Here is a 14,081-nt window from a genome sequence, read left to right on the forward strand (position 1 = left end):
CATTGCTTTTCAGCATCTGCAGTTCCACTTTTGGCTAACTGTTCTTTTTGACTGAAGTACATCAGCCCAGGACATGGCTTTTGTGCTTAAAAGCTCACCCTGAGGGCTGGAGAGATGGCTCAGTGGTTAAGAGCACTGTCTGCTCTTCCAGAGGTCCTGAGTTCAATTCCCAGCAACCACATGGTGGCTCACGACCATCTGTAATGGGATCCAGTGCCCTCTTCTGGAGTATCTGAAGACAGCTACAGTGTACTACTCATACATGAAATAAATACATCTTTAAAAAAAAAAAAAAGCTCACCCTGAGGAAACATTGGGGCTGCACTGTGGTCCTGAACACCCAGTGTCATGGCTAGCCAGCTAATGAAGACTTCCTATTGGCTTAGACCTATGGCTGAGAAGTCTTCTCTGGTAGATGACCCCATTACAGTCACAAAGTTCAAACCAAGGGGGTGGCCCATTCCAGGATAAAACATTGTAAGTCACGATAGTCGTGTACAATATCTAATTCCTGGTCAGATGTGGACAGACAGGCTTAGACAGGTACACAGCATACCTCAGGAATAAATGGGGAATTTGAACACCAGTATGTTTCAAGAGGTTATCTTGAGCTCCTTTTGTATTTTATGTGTATGAATATTTAGCTTACGTTTTTGTCTTTGTGCCACGTACATGCCTGGTGCCAGAAAAATGGTGTTGGATGCCCTAGTCCTGGAGGTATAGAACAGTGAACAGCCATGTGGGTGCTGGGAATGGAACCCCAGGCTTCTTCGAGAGCAGGCGATACTCTTAACCGTTGAGAGATCTTTCTAACTCTCTGTCCAGAAATTTTTGAGTGGATTCTTTAGGGGAATAGCTATGTGCTCAGGAGATGCCTATGGACATATTAGCAGAATTAATGAATTATGAGAGGAGGCCACGAAGTATTAATGATTCTTCTGCTGACTGTCAGGCTCAGTGGGAAAGCCTTTGTCTGCTCTCACTGAGGCCTGGTATCCTGTCTCCGGCCCCACAAACAAACTCAGTCTTGGCTCCTGGGGAAAGGCACACAGAGGCTTGTTGGACCATTTCTGACATTTCTGTAGATTTTCATTTTGTTAGTTAAAGAGTATGAAGATTTCTCAGCACATAGTAAACATGATTGACTCTAGGTAAAAGCCTACGGATTTTTCCTTCTCTTTTCCCTCACCGACTCAACTTGAGCAGGCACCAATTTTGTAGTCATAATTTTTTTAAAGATTTATTTATTATATGTAAGTACACTGTAGCTGTCTTCAGACACACCAGAAGAGGGCATCAGATCTCCCTAAGGATGGTTGTGAGCCACCATGTGGGTGCTGGGATCTGAACTCATAACCTTTGGAAGAGCAGTCGGTGCTCTTACCCACTGAGCCATCTCTCCAGCCCCATAATTGTTTTTCACAAAGAAAAAACTTAAAAAGAGGGGGCTGGAGATATGACTCCGCAGTTAAGAACACTGGCTGTTCTTCCAGAAGACTTGGGTTTGGCAGATCACAACCTCGGCACACCTATATACAAGCAGGCAAAAACACTCATAGACAGAGGACAAGAATAAACTAAATCTTAGCCAGGTGTTGGTACATCCCTTTACTCCCATAACTATGAAGGCAGATTGGATCTCTGTGGATTTAAAGCCAACCTAGTCTACAGAGTGAGTTCCAGGACAGTCAGACAGTCAGAGGTACACAGAGAAAGTCTCAAAGAAATGAAGTAGAGGAGGAGGAAAAGGAAGAAGAAGAAGAAGAAGAAGAAGAAGAAGAAGAAGAAGAAGAAGAAGAAGAAGAAGAAGAAGAAGAAGAAGAAGAAGAAGAAGGACTGTTCAATGCTTCTGAGATGGCTCAGTGGTTAAGAGCACTTGATGCTTTTGCAGAGATCCTCTGGGCCCCATTCCAGCCCCCATGTGATGGGTAGTTCACATCCACCCACAACTCCAGTTCCAGAGAATCTGATACCACCTGGCACACATATGTACACATGGCCAAAACACTTACATACATAAAATAACTAGATATTAGAAAAGAAAGTTTAGGGGCCAGAGAGATGGCTCAATGACTAAGGGCACTTGCTGTTCTTACAGGGGTGTGGTTTTCAGGACCTGCATAGTCCTTGCAGCCATCTACAGACTCACAAAAGATACAAAACACTCATTCACATGAAATGAAATAAAAATAAATAAATCTGACTTAATTTTATTTTAATTTAGTTTATTATTATTATTTTATTTGAGACAGGGTTTCTCTGTGTAACCCTGGCTGTCCTGGAACTCACTCTTTAAGACCAGGCTGGCCTGGAACTAGTGAGATCCACCTGCCTCTGCCTCCCAAGTGCTGGGATTAAAGGCGTGTGCCACCACTTCCCAGTTTAAAACAACTTTTTTAAGTAAAAAAAAAAAAATTCAAGGTCATCTTCAACTATTTTTGTGAGTTTGGGGTTAGCCTGGGCTGCTTGAGACCCTGTCTCCAAAATAAGTAAATAAATAAATAAATTTTAAAAACCAACAAAGGCAGAGTTGATGTGGTATTTCTTCTTTGGAACCCCTTCCCACTCTCAGAAATTCTTTCTCAATCTTTTTGTTTTTCTTAATAAACCTATTTTTGTTCTGCTAAAAGAAAGGAAAGAAGAAGAGTTGAGCCAGGACAGGTGACTCTGGCCCATAAGACAACAATAACAAAGTCTCATACGCCTTCTGGAGCCCTCTGCTGTTTGTCCACTTCCCTGTACCCTTCCCCTAGCATTCTAAACCCAGAAGCTGCTCACCGCCTCAGCGGAAGGCAAGCCCCTGCACTCGGTTCTCGCCCAGCCCCTCCCCCGCACCGCACCGTACTGACCCGACTGACAGATGCAGGTGAGTCAGCGGCAGGAGGTGGGCGGCTAGCATCCAGAGGCTTACTACCAGTAGACTGGGGCTCTTTGTGGGATGCAGGGGTCAGATGTCCCTCAGAATGGGAACTAGCATGCAGGCTGCTATTCCCGGGCTCTGATCAGTCTGTTTATTTATAGCGCTGGGGGGAGGGCTCCCAACGCAGGCAGCAGAGAGACATTCTGCTGCAATGTCACTCTTAACACTGCCATTGCAGACTGCCAGCACCTGCTGTCGCCGCGGAAGACAGAGGTCTCTCAGCTGGGCAGACCCCCAGGGTAGCTGGGCACAGGGTGGGGCTGGGCTGGGAGGCAGACCTGATGGGCAGCACCATGGAGCCCCCAGGGGGTGCGTACCTGCACTTAGGCGCTGTGACCTCGCCGGTGGGGACAGCCCGAATGCTGCAGCTGGCCTTTGGCTGTACCACTTTCAGTCTGGTTGCTCACCGAGGTGGTTTTGGGGGTGTCCAGGGCACTTTCTGCATGGCTGCTTGGGGCTTCTGTTTCGCCCTCTCAGTACTGGTGGTAGCCTGTGAGTTTACAAGGCTCCACAGCTGCCTGCGCCTTTCCTGGGGCAACTTCACAGCAGCCTTCGCCATGTTGGCGACCCTGCTGTGCGCCACAGCCGCTGTCATCTACCCTCTGTACTTCACTCGGCTGGAGTGCCCACCTGAGCCTGCCGGATGCATGGTCCGAAACTTCCGCCTGGCAGCCAGCGTCTTCGCAGGACTCCTCTTTCTGGCCTACGCTGCCGAAGTGGCCCTGACTCGGGCACGGCCGGGTCAGGTAGCCAGCTACATGGCTACAGTGTCTGGCCTCCTCAAGATCGTCCAGGCCTTTGTGGCCTGCATCATATTTGGAGCACTGGTCCATGAGAGCCGCTACGGGCGCTACGTGGCCACACAGTGGTGTGTGGCGGTCTACAGCCTGTGCTTCATGGCCACGGTGGGCGTGGTGGTCCTAAGCGTGATGGGACACACGGGGGGCCTGGGATGCCCGTTTGACCGCCTAGTGGTAGTGTATACCTTCCTGGCTGTGCTCCTATACCTCAGTGCTGCAGTCATCTGGCCAGTCTTCTGTTTCGACCCCAAGTACGGGGAGCCAGGGCGGCCCTCAGACTGCCTCCGAGGCAGCTGCCCCTGGGACAGCCAGTTGGTGGTAGCTATTTTCACCTATGTCAACCTGCTCCTTTACATCGCTGATCTCGCCTACTCCCAGAGGATCCGCTTCGTGCCCACCCTGTAGCCTGGCCAGTGAGGGCCCACCCATCTCCTCTGGCTGAGTGCCCTACAGCTGACCAAGGTGAACTAAGACTTAGGGAAGCAAGCGGGAGGTGGGGCAGGGAGGCTCAGACCATTCTGCTCTTGGGGGTGTCTAGCACACTAAGGGAGGCAAAGAGGAAGGACCGAGGGGCAGGAGGCCCTGAACGAGGAAGAGGGTGGCTAATGACTCTCAGTCCTCCTGTCTCCCTGTTGCTCAGTCTCCCGGCCATCGTTGAAGTCAACGCTAGTCACTGTACCAAATGAGGACTTTTTGTAGCAGATGCCATTGTAATCCATTTTGCAGATGGGAACATTAAAGCTAAATGAACTTCTGAGGTGGGCCAGTCTTGAGATAGCATTTAGCTGGGGTCATATAAGTTAGAAATCGGGCCACTTCCTGAGGTTGAAATGTGTGGGGAGCGAGGCCGGTGGAAGGGATGCCGGAGCTGGAAGCTCCTCCTTGCCTGAACCCACAGAAGAGTCTCTTTGGGGAGGGTTGTGATCGCTTGTTGAGGAAGCTGGCAGCTAGCATGGGTCTCACCTGTGTCTAGGCATATCCCAGTGGCCACAGCCATTTGAAACAGAGAAAGGACTGTGTTGTGGTTCCCAGGTAGCCAGATGTCAAAGGTCAGCACCAGAATCACGGTGGAAAGAAGATGATTTCGTGACAGTGGTGGAGTATCCAACCAGACACCCAATGCAGGCCATGACCCAGAAGCTTTTGAGGTGTCTACCACAGATTCTTGCAGGCTGGCTTGGTTGGCAGTATTGACTCACAGCGAAGAGCCTCTTGGGGCAGCCACTGGTTGATGGAGCCTGGTCACTGGGCCTCCGTTCAAGCCATCTAGTTAGCCAGCTGTTTCTGAACACCAGGACGACTTGCTAGCACCAGTGTTCTTCAGTCTCAAGCCAGCTTCTCCTATGCAAGAGCCTAGTCTGGACTAATCCTGGGAAGCCCTTCAGCCTGTCAACTGACTGTCCCTCAGGTCCTTCAGCAGAAATTAAAGATTGATGACCGTTCTTTCCTGGCCTGCTACCTTTCCCGGCTACCCACACAAGGCTCACTGGAGTCATTTCCATTCAGGGCCACTTCAGCTACCTTCTCACTGCATGCTCTGAGAGAAGGCCTAAACCAAGTCTCTGGGAGGGAGGATTTGTCCTTTGGTGTACTCTGAGTCCTGGAATACAGCCAAGGCTGAGCCTTGTCTGAGCCTTCTGAAAAAGAAACGGGTTAGGGTGGCTCAGGCCAAATACAAAGAAAGACCAGTGTTGGCTCATTCTCTTCTTTCCTCAAGGCACCCAAAGCTCCATACTGTGGTCTTCAGGGCCCAGACCACAGGCACAGGGGCTTCTGCCCTCTCTGGGCAGTGGAACTGAGAACATCGAGACTCTAGGCTCTGAGCCTGACCTGGTGTGGGACTGTGTGGCTCTTTCCTGGCCAGTTGGGGAGGGCACACCGGATCAGCCAATAAACTGAGTTAAGACCAGTGTCTCTTACTGGGCTGGACAGACACAGGCAGCCTTTGGGTCTGCAGGTTTCCTTGGTGATGAAAGTGTTACCATCAGAAGACCAGGATGGCAGAGTCTGTGCCAGTCATCTTCATCCTGCCTAGAGAGGGACCCATTGCTTCTACTTATTTATTAGTATTGTACATGTATGATGTCCGTGTGATGAGGAGACCAGAGTGCATGCTTGCAGGCCAGAAGACAACGCTGTGCACTTAGTTTATTTCTTCCACCTTATATGGGTTTGGGAGAAACAATTCAGATAGTCAAGTTGTTAGGCTTTTGAAGCAAGCAAGCTATCTTCCCCAACGAAGCCATGATACCTGCCTTCTGTTTCTCCGTTTTCTTTTATTCCACCTGGAGGCGGGGTTTCACAGTGTAGTTCAAAATGGCCTCTCACTGGGCATCCTCCAGCTTCGACTTTGGGATTGCTGGTGCATGATACCTCACCGAGTTTTGACTGATTTTTTTTCCCAGGGGGTGTTTCTTTTATTCTTTTACTAGCCAAAACTCTGAAATATTGCATGCTCTCTAAGTCCCCAATGTCCTCACTGTCCAGTGGCATTCTGCCCCCAGAATCACATCCAACCTAAATTTCAGAGGTCCCAGAGAAGGCAGAGGAGGAGAGGGCTAGGACTCAAGAGGAGAATGGGAGTAAGTTTCGGGGGCTCCCTAGGCGACAGAACTGTATTTCTTTGGTTTAAGAGTGTTGCTTGTTATCACTTGGAGGAAAGCATACATTTAAAAAAAATAGTTTATTTTATGTGTGTAATTGTTTTGCTTGCATGTTTGTGTGCTCACCTTTGCATACCTGGTGACTGAGGAGTTTAGAGGAACTGTCGGATCCCTAGAAAGGAATTAGTGCTAGCTGCCATGTGGGTACTGGGAACAGAATCCAGGCCCTCTGCAAGGGTAAGAAGCGCTCAAGCACTGAGCATTGTCTCTAACCCTGGGAAGTGTCTCAAGTCAGGAGCTGCGTGGGGAAACTGAACTTCAGGCTTTGGGCGTAGGCTTGGGCTGTCACCGTCACGTTAGCCTGCTCTTCTTTTGTAGAGTTGAGTATGGAACTAGTCATCCACACAGTGAACACTGTCACCACAGAGCAGTCTCCTAGATTGGGTGATGGTCACCAGGGCCAAGAAAAAGGGATGGAAACCCCTTCTCCAAGTCTTGCACGCTGGAAACTTCCTAGTGATTTTTTTTAAGATTTATTTATTATATGTAAGTACACTGTAGCTGTCTTCAGACACACCAGATCTCTTTAAGGATGGTTGTGAGCCACCATGTGGGTGCTGGGATCTGAACTCATAACCTTTGGAAGAGCAGTCGGTGCTCTTACCCACTGAGCCATCTCTCCAGCCCCTCCTAGTGATTTTAAAATTACTTTTCTAAAGCAACTTGTCTTTATCCAAGGAGACAAGCAAAACAGGGGGAAAAATAAGCAAGCTACGTCTAAGGGGGCTGGGGAATGGGGTGAGGAGGGAGGGTCGGGTGAGGAGGGAGTGGGGTGAGGAGGGAGGGTCGGGGGATGGGCGCTGGAATCAAGTGTGCTGGAATCCCACACTGCGGGAACTCACACTGCTCTGCAGCTCCAACACCAGATGGGCCCCTAACACCTCTAGAGGTTATGGATGCCCAGAGCACAATATCCCCAATACCCGTGGTTGGGGGATACTGTAGGATGGAGGTGGTTCAGGAAGTAATGGGCCTGTGGCTATAGAAGGTGCCCAGCTTTAAAAACAAAACAAAAAACACTTGCAATAAGACAACAAATAAGTTGTAAATAAAATAAGTACAGTGTACTTATTTATAATAATAAATAAATAAATCTTTTTGTTGTTGTTGTTGTTGTTTTTGTTTTGTTTTCTGTTGAGACAGGGTTTCTCTGTATAGCCCTGGCTGTCCTGGAGCTCACTCTGTAGACAAGGCTGGCCTCGAACTCAGAAATCCGCCTGCCTCTGCCTCCCAGAGTGCTGGGATTACAGGCGTGCGCCACCACCACCCGGCCTAAATAAATCTTTAAAAAGAAAAAAAGACAACAGATAGAGGATGGGACCCTTGGCTTTTGTGGGTACTGATCTGTTTTCGCAAACCACTCACTTCAGGGCGGGAGCAAGGAGCATCTGTCCCGGTCCTGTGCATGATGCAATGCACAAGGCTCCAGCTGCAGCTCTGGATTGGCTAGCTCTCCGAGGGCGTACAGATCATTGGCTGAAGTGGAGTGGGGGCGGTGCCGGGGGCTCGGTTGCCGCGTGGCGGGTGCAGGGGGTTGGGCAGTCCGTCGTGCGTGTGTGCTGGAGCAGCTACTACGCTGTGGGTAGCGGGACCTGGGGCTCTGGGGGTGGGACTCCTGGAATGAAGGCTTAGGGGACAGGGCTTCTGGGAAATAAGCTGGAAATGGACTGGGGACTCGGATGTTGAGGGCTCTCTGGGTTTCGGACCCTCCCCTACAATCAGTCTCTTTCCTTATGGCTCCCAGAGCCCTTTGCAGAGGGCTCAGAACTTTCAGATGCAGAACAGGCATCGTGGCTCCGGGCGGCAGGTGGTGGTGGTACGGGGTGTTGGGGTAGCCTGGGACAACTTCCCAGCCCAACCAGCCGAGGAGTAACATAGAAATTACGCAGGCTGGAATGGGGGTTGGGGAGCACCTGGCTGCCCAGAGCGGCCAGACCTGGTCCCACCCACCCGACATCTCGCTTTCCATCCTATAGTACAGTTCTCTGCTGCCCTACAGCTTCGGCATCAGCTGTGAAGGTTGTGGGTCGTGGACCTCCAGACATGAGCGTAGGCTTCATCGGAGCAGGGCAGCTAGCCTTTGCCCTGGCCAAGGGCTTCACAGCTGCAGGTAGTAGACTCCTCGGGTGCCAGGGAGAGTGCTAACGTGGAGTGTCTGTGTTGGTGGCCTCAGTCCTCTGGGAAATGGCAGCTGCCAACGTTTGGGGTTGCTTCCCTAAAGGAGGTGGAGGGTGTTCCTGCTGTCTCCTACTTAGCAATGTGGGGCTGAGAGGCTGGAACTAGCTTCGAGAGAGGAATTCTGTCCCCTACAGGTGTTCTGGCTGCACACAAGATAATGGCCAGCTCTCCAGACATGGACCAAGCTACGGTCTCTGCCCTCCGGGTAGGTGCCAGATGAAAGCAGATAGAAAGCTTGACCCTCTTTAGACTTAGGGTCCAGGGTTAGGTGTGTAGCACAGCTGTGTGGGGACCAGGTGTTCAGTCCCCTACTCCACGGGGAGAAGCAGACCTGCCACCTGCCGCAGGGACCCTCCAGATACTGCTCCCCTGCTCTGTTGCGAACACAGCTGGTGGGAGAGAGTGCTAGCCTGGACTGGGGCTACCTAGAGCCCTACCGGGGCCGCGGAGATCAGACAGTTGCTAGGGTGACGGCGAGTACAGCTTCTGTTTGGTGTGGCTCAGCCAGGATTTCAGGCTGAAGATGTGGGGGCGGGGGGGGGGGTCTCCAGCTGGAGACCAGCACCACATCTGGAAGGCAGGCAGCTGCAGAGACTGCAGCCATTGCAGCAGGCGGTGAGGTGGGCCGGGCTGTGGTTTAGAAGTCTGTGAAGTCCCTTTTCTACTTCAAAGAGGACCCATTCCAGGGCACAGTGCCTTTCCCATGTCACCCAGAAGCCTCTGGGCCTCTCTACTCTCTGCTTTGTGGGCAGACGGCCCATGAGGCAAGCCGGGTCTCCTTGCACCCCCACAGAGGATAGGGGTGAACCTGACAGCCCACAACAAGGAGACGGTGCGCCACAGTGACGTGCTCTTCCTGGCCGTGAAGCCGCACATCATCCCTTTCATCCTGGATGAAATTGGTGCTGACATCGAGGACAGGCACATCGTGGTGTCTTGTGCGGCTGGTGTCACCATCAACTCCATTGAAAAGGTGGGTGCCATGGGCCAGATAAATAGTGCTGCGGGGGGGGGGGTTGTGCAGCATTCAGTCAGGCGCTCTGCTCTTGGTGTCCAGCTTCCGTACCTGCGCAGTACCTACGCACAGGGTGTAGTGGCCGAGCCCACAGCAAGAACTCAGGAAATGCCCAGCGCGGGAAGCAGGTCCCCGTACTAACCTCCACGCCTGGGATGAGGACACACGGCCACCACCAGAGTGACAGAGCTGGTTTCTCTTCTTCTTCCAGAAGCTGACAGCGTTCCAACCTGCTCCCAAAGTCATCCGATGTATGACTAACACCCCGGTCGTGGTGCGGGAGGGGGTCACTGTGTATGCCACAGGTACTCACGCTCAGGTGGAGGACGGCAAGCTCGTGGAGCAGCTCATGGGCAGCGTGGGCTTCTGCACGGAGGTGGAGGAAGACCTGATCGATGCTGTCACGGGCCTCAGCAGCAGCGGCCCAGCCTACGTGAGCGCTGGAGCGATGGGCAAGATGGGCGATCAGATTGGGGCTGCGGGCGGTTCCCAGGGCCTGCCTCTGTGCACCTCTGTCTCTGCTGCACCCTGCTCTGGGTCCCAGAGAGGAGGCTGAGGATACAATCTCCCCGCAGGCTTTCACAGCCCTGGATGCTCTGGCCGATGGTGGTGTGAAGATGGGGCTTCCACGACGCCTGGCGGTGCGCCTGGGGGCCCAGGCCCTCCTGGTAAGTCCTTTTAGATACAGATGGGAGCTGTTCCTTGCTAAACCCAAATTGGGGACACCTGAGAGGGGAGTCAGCGGGTGTTTTGGTGGCTGAGGACTGTACTCTCTAGAGGCAGGTAGGTGCCCTACTGCCATCAGCCCCCTTCTTGCTACAGGGAGCAGCCAAGATGCTACTGGACTCAGAACAGCACCCAGGCCAGCTCAAGGACAATGTCTGCTCTCCCGGTGGGGCCACCATCCATGCTCTGCATGTGCTAGAGAGCGGGGGCTTCCGCTCCCTGCTTATCAACGCCGTGGAAGCCTCCTGCATCCGCACACGGTAGGTTCTGCCGTCCACCTCTCCACCACCCATGCCTATACGCCAGAATTCGTGGCTTCAGAGGCTTCATGACACTTAATCACTTAGTGGATACCACTGAGCCCTGTCCTAGCCCTGGGCAGGATTTTGGAAGGTTCAAGGTTTCTGGGTCACACTATGCAGTGTTGCTTTTTTTCATTGTCCTGTAAGAAGCGGATCCACACATGTCCATGGATCTCCTCTGGTCCTGCAATATAGACTTCCTTCCATTTCATCATCATACCTGGGATCCAGGCTAGAAGGGAGGCTGGGCAGTATGGGGGGCCAGGCCCAGCACTTTCGTCATTGCTTTTCCCAGGTTAAACAAATTAGCTACTAACAAGCTGTCATCTTAGCTAATTTGTTTAACCTGTCCTAGCTGGGTTCGTGTCTACAGGGTAAACCACCAGCCTTTCTTACCATTGGCCACCTACTAGGACAAATTCTTAGAGCCTCTCAGCGCCAGTCTGTGAGGCTTGGACACAGGACCTTGCCACCTAGGCCCATAAAGAAAACAGCAGCAGGGTCTTGCCAGGCATTGTAGCCAGGCTGACCCCGAGTGGTGTTAGAAGTGGCCATGCAGCTATTCGGGGGTGGGGTGGCTGGCCAAGGGGAATTGTGGGTGCTGGCAGGCAGAGGGGCTCAGAGTCAGCGTCCCATTGCTTTTCTAGGGAGCTGCAGACCATGGCTGATCAGGAAACCGTCTCCCCTGCTGCCATCAAGAAGACTGTACTGGACAAGGTGAAGCTGGATTCCTCTGCTGGGGCCTCTCTGTCTTCTGATCATGTTAAACCTTTGCCCTGACAGCTGGTCCCAGCAGGCAAGAATGATTCGTCTGCCAACCTTCCTCCTGGCCCTACTTCCTTTCCTTTAAAGCAGGGTTTTGCAGTGTACCCCAGGTTAGCTCTGAACTATTTATTCATCCCTCACTCCGGTCTCCCAAGTGCTGGGATTGTGGATGAGGGCTAGCACGCCACGGTCCTCCTATCTTCTAAGATAGTGGCTTGATGTCGCCCAGACAAGACTTGAACTTATGGGCTCAGGGCATACTCTGATTCCAACTCCCGTTAAGTACACAACACCTGAGCCACTCAGTTCTTCTCTTTCTTCTCTTCTTGCCTGAGGCTTCTGTCCTGGTGCTCTCAGACAACACAGAATATCCCCGCAGTGGGCCTTAGCCACAGCCAGGTCAGCCCGGAAGGGGACATCACTTACAACTGGGGACCTCCATTGCTACTCAAGTGCCAGCTCAAAATAGTGTGGGTTCTCAGGTCTCCTCCTCAGCGTCCTCTGGAGCTCCGGCCTGTGGGGTTTTTATAGTTTATCCATAGCCTCTTCTTTTCTATGGTGACCGGCTAGTCCCAGACATCCTTTACCTCCCTCTAGGGAATTAATGCCTTAGCAAAGGCCCCACTAGGCATTTGGGAAAAGAGCTTCTCAGGTAGCTGACAAAACGCCTGCATTTTCCTCGATTCACCAAACACTGCTATTTCTCTTCCTATCCTTTCAGTTGAATTTAAAAAAAAAAAAAATTCCCCAAAGCTCCAGTTTTCCTATTTGTCACATATGGAGAGAGGCCTGTTTGTACTGGGGAGTGTGATACTGAGGGTGGGGGGGACAGTAGCACAGGCACTGGGAAGCTGGCTGCAGCTGGACTGAAGGTCTCCCAGAGAATGGAGGGTTACAGAGCCTCAGTGCCTGCACCATGACTGACCTACCTGAAGACCTGCGCTGTAGGCAGGCCTTGGCACACAGGCATGGTGAGGGGCACCAACCTCTTTAGTACCTAACCAGGTAGCTTGCCAAGGGAGATTTTTTGCTGGCTGATCCAGGCCATGCAAGGTCAAGTTCCTAGTGAGAAGGAAACCTTTTGAGGGAAGTGTTGGAATTCCCCAGACAGACAGATTCAAGGGCCATGACACAGGAAAATCCTGTCTTGAAGAAAAGAAAGAAAGAGAAAAGCACGTGCTACCACCACCACCCCCAGCCTATTTATTAATTTTTTGTTGTTGTTTTGAGACAAGGTTTCTCTGCCCTGGCTGTTCTGGAACTTGCTCTGTAGACCAGGCTGGCTTCTGACTCATAGAGTTCCATCTGCTTCTGCCTCCTGAGTGCTGGGATTAAAAGAAGTGTATGTCACAACACCAGGCATATTTGTTTTTTAAAAAAAATATTTTTAAACCAGGTGGTGGTGTATGCCTTTAATCCCAGCACTCAGGAGGCAAAGGCAGGTGGATCTTTGTGAATTCAAGGCCAGACTGGTCTACAGAACAAGTTTCAGGACAGGCTGGGGTACACGAAAGAAACCTTGTCTTGAAAAATAAAAAATAAAATAAAAAAATTAAACTGTGTGTACCATGTGCCCTTGGAAGCCAGAAAGGGAACTGAATTCCCTGGAACTGGAGTTAGAGATAGTTGTGAACTCCATGTGGGTGCTGGGAGCTGAGCTCAGGTGGCTCTGAAGGCCACTGCCAGCTACCCTGTCCTCTGGGACTTGTTGAGAGTGGAACACTCTAGAAGATGACTTGGCTCCTAACTGCAGAACCGACTTTCTAGTTCTTTAATGTTGTTTTTGTTTGTTTGTTTATTTGAGACAGGGTTTCTCTGTGTAGCCCTGGCTGTCCTGGAACTCACTCTGTAGACCAGGCTGGCCTCGAACTCAGAAATCCGCCTGCTTCTGCCTCCCAGAGTGCTGGGATCACAAGCATGTGCTGGGATCACAAGCATGCGCCACCACCACCCGACCTCCCTGTTTTCTTGGCACAGGGCTTCTCTGTGTAGCCCTGGCTGTCCTGGAACTGGCCTTTATAGACCATGTTGGCCTTGAGCTCAGAGACCCACCTGCCTCTGCCTCCAGAAGACTGGGATCAAAGATTAAAGGCTTGTGCTAACATGTCTAGAAAGTCCCAGTTACTCTTGACTGTAAGGCTTTGCAGCTAGACTGGGAAATAAAAAACAAAAACCATGGTGAGCATGGGCGCTCATGGCTGTGGTCCCCGCATTTGGGAGGCTGAAGCAGGAGGTTGCTGCTGGCTGCTGGCCTGCAGAACCTACAGACCCTCTCTTAAAGAGCAAAGGGAGGGAGGATGAAGGTAAGCCACAGAAACCCAGAGGGCATGTCTCAGGGGGGTTTACTGCTGTGAAAAGACACTGTGTCCTCAGCAACTCTTCTAAAGGGAACATCTCATTGGGTCTGGCTTCCACTTTCAGAGGCTCAGTCCTTTATCTTGATAGAGAGAAGCAAGGCACCCTGGGAGCAGACACAGTGCTGGAGGAGGAGCTCAGAGCTCTGCATTCTGACCCGAGGGCTATAGGAAACTAAGCCACACACTGGGCATAGCTTTAGTATATAAGATCTCAAAGCCTGTCCACACCGAGACACACTTCTTCCAACCAGACCACACCTCCTAATAGTGCCACTCCCTATGGGCCAAGCATTTAAACACATGAATTTGTGTGGGCCACTTCTATTCAAACCACCACAAGGCAAAAAGAGTAATT

General features: G+C 51.5%; 2 protein-coding genes across 2 annotated transcripts; both read left to right on the forward strand.

Moving 5' to 3' along the window:
* Nucleotides 1-3,201: 3,201 nt before the first annotated feature.
* Nucleotides 3,202-4,802, forward strand: Myadml2 (myeloid associated differentiation marker like 2). Its single transcript, XM_052196369.1, has one exon. The coding sequence runs from the start codon at nucleotides 3,202-3,204 to the stop codon at nucleotides 4,123-4,125; it is 924 nt and encodes a 307-aa protein (XP_052052329.1). The 3' UTR covers nucleotides 4,126-4,802.
* Nucleotides 4,803-7,879: 3,077 nt separating this feature from the next.
* Nucleotides 7,880-11,427, forward strand: Pycr1 (pyrroline-5-carboxylate reductase 1). Its single transcript, XM_052197496.1, has 8 exons — nucleotides 7,880-7,961; nucleotides 8,360-8,493; nucleotides 8,696-8,766; nucleotides 9,355-9,534; nucleotides 9,788-10,009; nucleotides 10,152-10,244; nucleotides 10,399-10,562; nucleotides 11,252-11,427. The coding sequence occupies exons 2-8, from the start codon at nucleotides 8,427-8,429 to the stop codon at nucleotides 11,382-11,384; spliced, it is 930 nt and encodes a 309-aa protein (XP_052053456.1). The 5' UTR covers nucleotides 7,880-7,961; nucleotides 8,360-8,426; the 3' UTR covers nucleotides 11,385-11,427.
* The last annotated feature ends 2,654 nt before the right edge of the window (nucleotides 11,428-14,081 follow it).

This window comes from Apodemus sylvaticus, chromosome 10, assembly GCF_947179515.1.
Source record: "Apodemus sylvaticus chromosome 10, mApoSyl1.1, whole genome shotgun sequence".
Classification (NCBI taxonomy): Eukaryota; Metazoa; Chordata; class Mammalia; order Rodentia; family Muridae; genus Apodemus; species Apodemus sylvaticus.

Excerpts from the sequence above, each read along its gene's own strand:
- Pycr1 (XM_052197496.1), top strand. The coding sequence starts at position 8,427 with ATGAGCGTAGGCTTCATCGGAGCAGGGCAGCTAGCCTTTGCCCTGGCC. Across the intron at positions 10,245-10,398 it reads TGGGGGCCCAGGCCCTCCTG|GGAGCAGCCAAGATGCTACT; the intron begins GTAAGTCCTTTT and ends TTCTTGCTACAG. Across the intron at positions 10,563-11,251 it reads GCCTCCTGCATCCGCACACG|GGAGCTGCAGACCATGGCTG; the intron begins GTAGGTTCTGCC and ends TTGCTTTTCTAG.
- Myadml2 (XM_052196369.1), top strand. The coding sequence starts at position 3,202 with ATGGGCAGCACCATGGAGCCCCCAGGGGGTGCGTACCTGCACTTAGGC.